This window comes from Psammomys obesus, unplaced genomic scaffold, assembly GCF_907164565.1.
Source record: "Psammomys obesus unplaced genomic scaffold, mPsaObe1.curated_primary_1811, whole genome shotgun sequence".
Taxonomy (NCBI): Eukaryota; Metazoa; Chordata; class Mammalia; order Rodentia; family Muridae; genus Psammomys; species Psammomys obesus.
The window spans coordinates 8,818,088-8,825,969 of record NW_026596057.1 but is presented as its reverse complement, the minus strand read 5'-3'; the positions used below and the strand labels follow the sequence as shown (position 1 = coordinate 8,825,969).

Genomic DNA, 7,882 nt, shown 5'->3' with positions numbered 1-7,882 from the left:
AAAAAAAAAAAAAAAAAAAAAGAACTAGCATGTACTCATTATAAAAACTGGAAATTGAGAGTTTGATGGTTTTCCCTACCATCACATTTGGGGAACTGTTAGCTTTATTCGACTTGATTGTTTAAGTTAAATTAGGTTAAGTAGATAAAAAAAAAAGTCCAAACTGCAGTTAAGTGAATAAATAAATGAAAAGAATGATGAAATTTTCTTTCCTGAATTTAACAGGTTTTGCAGAGCCATAAAACCAGTGGATTAAAATCAATACCGTAGTCACAGCAGGGGTCACCCACGGCCACGCAAATATGCAGAGTAATCTTTCATCTAATTTAACGTTTGCAGAAAGTATACTGTGTGCTAGTATTTGACACCTGTTTGGCAGGTGCAAAGACGCTCTTGGAGAAAGAGGGGTCATGTTCCAAAAGCAGCCCATTGTGCCCTGTTTCAAAGGTCCTCCACTGCTCTTTTGAACAGTCTTTTCCTTCCTTTCTGCCCGCTGTTCCTCTGGGCTTTCTGGAGAATCTGCAATCTGGTACCTTTAGTATTTACAGTGCTCTCACAGTCTCCCTAGACTACATTTCAACGTTTAGAGTCCAATGAGTTGCCATTTTAGTCAGGGAGGTGAGGGCAAAAGCTCCGGGAAGCAGTGAGTTCTGTCAGCAGCTCCTGGCATAATGCAGCGCCATGTCCCCGAGGTGAAGAGTAGAGATTATGTAATTTCTTTAACCACCAGCCCTAGCCTCAGCGACTGCAAACTGGTTGGCAAAGTGGGTCAAATCTGCTCTGAGCTAAAAACAGCTTCATGAAAAGAGCAGAACCAAAACAAGACAAAACAAAATAAAACAAACAAACAAACAAAAACCTAAACCCCCAAAACCTCTCATAGTGATGAAGATCATATGAAGCTCAAAGTTCAGTGTTTTCTGGTCATTTATTCACATGCTATCTCTGGCTTCTTTCAGAATAACAGCTGAAGTGAGTAGCCATGACAGGTCTCCCACGGCTCACAAAGGCTCGATAGTTATTATCTTGCCTGTTAGGGAAGAAGCATTGCTAGCCCCTGATCTACAGTATTAGCCTCATCCCTTGAAACAACTTGCAGGATAAGAAACACCCCTTTCAACTTCCCCACAGAATCTTTATTGAGGGCACACCAGTGTGCAGCTTTTCTTGCATTTAATTTTAATTCACTTTTTTTTTTTTTCTCTCCCCAGTGGAATATTTCGGAATGTCAGGCATTGTTGCTCTGGTCACGGTAGGCCTGAATTTAGATTCTTTAAGCTTTAAACCGAGGATGGAGTTCATAATTACTAAGTGAGTTTCCTGATGTGTATTCAGTAGAACTTCAGTGCTTGAGCAGTCTTGTCTTTGAGGAGGCTAATGCAATTCCATTTATATACATATTTCTATCTCTAAAGTTTCAATGTGCCAACGATGATTAACATGAATGATATTCTCATTCTGAGTAAAGGATCAGTGGTTCAGAGACCATAGTGCCACAGTGCCTTCTCTATGTCACACTGATAGAGTTACCCTTTGAATTGTGGGTGTTTTTCCTTCACATCACACTTGGGTGACATCATCCTAACGTGTGAAAGAAGGAAGAAGGAAGGAGGTCAGAGCAAGATGCAGCATCAGCAAAACTCTTACCTACCTTTCCCACCTGGTATTAAAAAAATGTCATGTGGATGGAGGTGGGGGTGGGGTGGGAGTTAGGGGCTGGGGATCAGTGTCTTCTCAGACAAATGGATTAGCCTTTCTCTGAGAAACCATGCAAAATCACAGAATTGTTGAGAATCCAGACACCAAGTTGGAATCTACCAAAGAAGTTCTCATATCAAATGAAAGCAGATGTGGACAATATGCCTTAACTTTTGACTTTTCCCGTGAAAATTTGTTCAGTGTAAAAGTTGCTTTTCAAGAATTAAAAAAAAAAAGAATGTTTTTCCTCTATTATTTAGCATTTAAATTATCCTGTAAAAAAACCACCTGTGATAGAGCAAGGGTTTTTGTTTGTTTGTTTGTTTGTGTGTTTAAATTTTTTATGTTTTGGTTTGGCAAAATGAAACAAAATTGGCACCTAGAACTTTTGTTACTTTGCTGTGTTTGTAAATGAAGCTTAGGACTAACTAACTGGTTCATAAAGCTTATTGATTAGTGTAACAACTGAACTTGGATATCCTCTTGAGACTGGTTGTACTGCCTTTCAACATGATTGTAATTACTCACTCTATTAATTCAATTGTTTATTTATTTATTTTTTTTTACTTAAGCCAATCATCTTTTCCTGTCTGTTATGGCCTGGCTATTGAATTTTAAGCCTGAGGTAATGGGAATAAGACATTAAGGAAAAAAAAAAAAGAACAAAAAACAAACAAGAACAACCCAAAAAAACCAAATAGCCCCAACAAAACCATGCTATTGTTAAATGGCATACATGTTTATATAAAAAAAAAAAACTAATGATAAGTATTCTAAAATTATGTGCTTTTTGGATCCTACTATTTGCAAAGGGATTGTTAGACCTTATGTAAGATAGTTTTTAAAAATCATTCAATTTATCAGTTTTTCTCTGACAGCTGAAGTAAGTGCTGGGATTTCAGGCCCTCCATACCTTTCTCCACAGGCGCTCTGAGTGGCTTGAATTAGGAGATAGAAATCACTTGGAGACCTACACCATGTGCTAATTATATCAGACAATATGCTTTATCTGCAGCTCAACTGAGGCTTCCTAATGCTTCTTCCCTAGCGTAGATCTGGAGAGGAGACTGCTTTGGGGCAGCCAAAAGGGAAAGTCCCCAGAGAGGGAATCCAACGGAGGCAGGACTTGCCATCTGCCTGTAGATACCAGATCTGGCCCTGACTCATGCAAGCCAGCATGTTGAGAACATCATAGGTACTTCAGAAGCAACCTGAGAGGAGTCTACTGCTCTCCCTTGCTGTCAGCAGCACAACAGTTGAGGGACACAGAAAAAGTCCAACCAGAGTGGGTCAGATTGAAAACACAGGAAAAGAACCGGGTTTCCAAGACTTGCAGGAATTCAGCAGATTGGAAAGCAGACAAGCGAGGTTTTTCCAACGTAAGGGGAGGAGCGTGTGCAAGTTCCAGCAAGAGAAGCGCTGATGAGGCATTTGGGGCACCATCAGCTGTCACCTGAAGGCGCCCGGGAGCCTCTTTGTAAAACACCCTTGCCCTGGGCTTTGAAGTGGCATCTCCAGTAATTAGATAAAGTGCTGGCTGATACCAGAGAAGCTGGCACATCACCAGCCTGGGAAGGGCTTCAGTTCTCTGCTGTTACCGCTGTGTTGTGAGAGGCAGCCCATGAGTCTTGCTGTGGTGAAAAGATAATGACGGAGGCCACGGCTTCCGCTGAGAGAACACTGATGGGCATGCTGTAGGTGCCTTTCTATGTGAAAAAGAGTACGTTAAAAGTGCATTGATTAAAATGTCATTTCCCTGTCAACCCTCCCAGGTTCTTAATAATGTGTTCCTCTGTGTATGAACATTTAATTTATGTGTTCTTTGGAATCGTTGTTGGCTGTGGAGAAACCAAATATTTCAAATTTCACTCCCTGGTTTTCACTGTCGTCTTATTTATAACAGTGAATTTTGTAAGGTAATGATTATATTTTAAAGTTTCTTTTGCTGGGCTTAGATTATTTTTTGTGTATATGTGCATATATGTATTCAGGTCTGTGTGTGTGTCTGTGCACGTGTGTGTATGTGTGTGTGTGTGTGTGTGTGTTTGTGCATGTGGAAGCCTGAGCTGATGTTGGATGTCTTCCTCTACATCTTTCTCTACCTTATTTAAAAATAAAAAAATTACACTTTTATTTCTTTATTATTTGTTTGTGTGTGTTTGCACGCACACACATACGTTCACATATTTTGAGGAAACATCGAAGGAGTTGACTCCTTCCTTCCACTATGTAGCTCCTGAGGATGGAGCACAGTTTTCATCTGCTGACCTAGCTCTACTGGTCCTTGGGCTGTATTTTCTGAGGCAGACTCTCTACCTGAACCTGAAACTCCCTGATTCAGCCAGACTGACATACCATCAGGTCCCAAGGCTGTCCCTGTTTCTGTTTCCCTAACATTGGGGCTACTGGCACAGGCTACTGCTTCTGCCTTCAGATTGGTTCTAGTGACTTATCGATAACCTATGCTGTTTTCTCATTCCTGGAACCTTTTGAATGAAGCTTAGTACTGAGTATGTGATTTTTAGCCAGAGGTAACAGTCCTGAATGATGTATGTTTTGTTTATGTATACTATTCTTCTGCCCACAGGTTGCTTACTGTGATTTTAGTGAGCCCTATCTTGATGCACTCAAGTTATGAATATGATTGGCGATGGGGAGTTGTTATCGCATGGTCTGGAATTAGAGGCGTTTTTAGCTTACTCCTGGCTCCTGATATATACAATTTCTCTGAAAATAAAGTAGAGGCACCACATATGGTAGGGAAAGTGATCACGTGTTACAATTATTTTTATTTACTCATTATTACTAATTTTGTAGCATACTATACCTGATCTTCAAGTTAACCAACTTTGAATTAGATTTTTTTTTTAAACACGCTCTTTTCATTAGAAAAGGACATTGTCAGAGAGAAGCTTATGTTGACAGTGACAAGGGGCCAATGTTCACATGGGAATTATTAGCAGAGTCATTTGTTTTTTTTTTTTTTCGTTTCTTATTATTATTATCATTTATCACAGTTTATTAAATTTGTATTCCAGCTGTGGCCCCCTCCCTTGTCTCTTCCCAATTCCACCTCCCTCCCTCTTCTCTCCCTATACCCTTCCCCAAATCCACTGATAGGAGAGCTCCTCCTCCCCTTCTTTTTTTTTTTTTTTTTTTGTATTTTATTTTTTTCTTATCAGTTACATTTTATTAACTCTGTACCCCAGCCGTGTCCCGATCCCTCATTCCCTCCCAGTCCCTCCCTTCCTCCCTCATCTCCACCATGCCCCTTGCCAAGTCCACTGATAGGGGGGACCTCCTCCCCATTCATCTGATCCTGTTTTATCAGGTATCTTCAGGACTGGCTGCAAAGCTCTCCTCTGTGGCCTAACAGGACTGCTCCTCCCTTGGGGGGTGGGGAGGTCAAAGAGCCAGTCATTGAGTTCCTGTTAGAAATAGTCCTTGTTCCCCTCACTATGGGAAACCAATTGGTTACTGAGCTACCACAGGCTACATCTGAGCAGAGATTCTAGGTTACATTCATACATGGTCCTTGGTTGCATGTCAGTCTCAGAAAAGACCCTGTGCCCAGATATCTTTGGTCCTTGTGGAGCTCCTATCCTTTCCTCATCAGACTAACTCCCCTTCTTTCTTATGATTCCCTGTTCTCTGCCAAAGGTTTGATCATGAGACTTTGCTTTGGAAACACTAGCAGAGTCATCTGTAGACTTGATTTCCAACCTGACTCTACCATTCACAGGCTGGGCCACTCCTCAGCTCACTGAACCTCAGCTTCTAATTGAGGACTGAGATGATGCTTCATAAAATAGCTGACGCCTAATAAATGCTCAGTAAGTTTTACTGAGCACACATTTTTTCCCCCAATAGCTGTCAGAAAGTGTGAACTGGTAGCTAACATTTGGGTATCATTTTACTGTGTGTCCTAGGGCTGCCTTGTTAATAGAAATCCCCTGGACGCACTCCAAACCTATAGTCATGGTCTCTGGGCAGGGACCTGGGAGTCGGAGTGTCTGACACTTACCTCCGACGACTCCCATCAGTTTGGGAAAACATTTTGAAGGAGTTATTGTTATTAACTTCACTTTTCAGTGAAGGGACTGGCTATGGTTATAAGGGGCTGTCTGGCTCCAAAGCACGTGACAAATAGGTGACAGAGCTAAAGCTGATGTCTTTTCGTTGGTTCACTGTGGAGTTTTCTCCCCACCATGCAGGTGGCCCCAGCCTTGCTGACCTTATAATGCTTCTGCTAGATGAGATAGCTCTGGAAAGATCTCTCAGGGTCCTTATCTTAGAATACACACAATTAGTTTTTCCCCCCTCATTAAACTTGAAAGTTAATTTCTACCCCTGTGTACAGTGTTCACAAAACGACCCCATTCACTTTTACTTATTAGATACAGAATTTAGAAATATGGACTGAGTTAAAATTTTGCAAGTGATTAAATGAACATTGTTCACACCAGGAAAGATATTTGCTGTCTTGGCTCTAACATCTATGTTTTGTTTTTAGTTTATATTCTATCTACAACTACTATCTTTACTGACAACAGGAATAAATTCATATATGATGCTTCAGTCAGCCAAGATATTAGGTAAAGTATATGTAGTAGTCAGAGGTTTACTGGAGAGAAAATGCAAATAAAGTATTAATGGAGGATTGTGTAGACATTTCTCATGGAGCCCAGGAATTGGCTTAGAAACAGCTTCTTTTCATTAATGGATTGTATATAGATAATTCATTGATTGCAACATTGGCTTATATAAATGTTATAGAAGCCAAGTGAATAGAGCATTAAAAAAAAAAAAAAAAAAAAAAGGACAGGTCTTTCCCCTTGTACCAAAAATGTCTAGAGTAATAGGATGATTCTGCTGTGCCAGGCTGTCCAGAGACCTGGATTCCCCTTTTCTTACTGCTTGTCTGTTCTACAGGTTGCCTTTGTGCTTGTAGGGTAAGAGCTTACCGTGGCTACGGTCTAGTTAATATGAGACGAACTGCTTGTGTCCACTGTCTAAGCAGTTAACAGGAAGCTTGGATGTGGGGACTGGAGGAGGAGCAGCTTTTCTTCAAGAATAAACCTATCATTTCCATGCACATTCCATTGGCTAGAGCTTCATTTCCTGAGATACATGAGTGACAGAATCTGGAAGTCTTTATTTTTTTCTGGCTGGCCGTGTTTTTAGTCAAAAGTCAAAGATTGGCAAAAGGATGAAGGAGAGAAAAGACATTGGGAGACGTCTCCCAAGTTCTGCCATAGCTGCCGATCTCCAAAAGGCATTTGAATTTGGAGACAAAAATATGCATAGATACAATAAAATCACAAATGAGAACATTTAATAATGTCTAAGAGGAAGTTGAAGCTATTTATAATACAATACATAGGAACAGTGAAATAACAAATAAACATATCAGGTAGAAAATCCAAAATAAAATCGTTGGTAGCAGTGGGGTCAAGAGGAGGGGATAAAAGCTTGAGTGGGTACTCTGCTAAGGCCTTCCTTTTTTTATTTTTGTGTTTTAAATCACAGGTTTGTGTGCTCTCTCCCTCCCAAGACAAATGGCCATCCAAAATGCCATCCATCACATACAGCAGATTATACTGAACACAATCAATTTATATAAGACAGAAAAAATTTTGACAAACGTTAACTGGAACGTGGTAGAAGAAAAAGCAAGGATTGAATATAATCCTGTGAGTTGATACATACAACAATTGTCTTATTTCCCTATTGGGGTCTTCCTGTCTTTCTTGATTCAATATTTATTTTTTTATATTCTTGACTCAATATTAAAAACATGATTCTGGGGCTGAGGAGACGGCTCACACAAGCCTCAGGACCTGAGTTTGATTCCCAGCACGCCCATAGAAAAGCCTGGTGATCAGTGCACGCTCATGATATCTGTGCCAGGGGCCCTGGAGTTCACCAGCTAGCCACAACCACCCTACTCCATGGGCTCCCGCTTCCAACTTGGTTCCAAAAGCTGAATGTCTACAATTGTCAAGCAACAAATTTACTTAATAAAGACCCCCCCCCCCTTGAAAAGTAAAACATAAACAAAAATAAAAAACAAGGTGGATGGCCATTCTGAGGAACAGCTGAGGTCAGCCTCTGGCCTCTGCTCACATGTGCACACATGTACCCACACACAGACACACATATGAACCACATTTGTGTACATGCA

General features: G+C 40.6%; 1 protein-coding gene across 1 annotated transcript in view; it reads left to right on the top strand.

Annotated features, from left to right (window-relative positions):
* The window catches only part of Slc9c2 (solute carrier family 9 member C2 (putative)), a 69,704-nt gene that overhangs the window by 18,693 nt on the left and 43,129 nt on the right, over positions 1-7,882 (top strand). Inside the window, exons 7-11 of the mRNA XM_055624383.1 lie at positions 1,212-1,311; positions 3,471-3,614; positions 4,286-4,454; positions 6,212-6,293; positions 7,228-7,391. Coding sequence (XP_055480358.1) covers positions 1,212-1,311; positions 3,471-3,614; positions 4,286-4,454; positions 6,212-6,293; positions 7,228-7,391 — 659 coding nt within the window. The remainder of the gene's footprint in view (positions 1-1,211; positions 1,312-3,470; positions 3,615-4,285; positions 4,455-6,211; positions 6,294-7,227; positions 7,392-7,882) is intronic.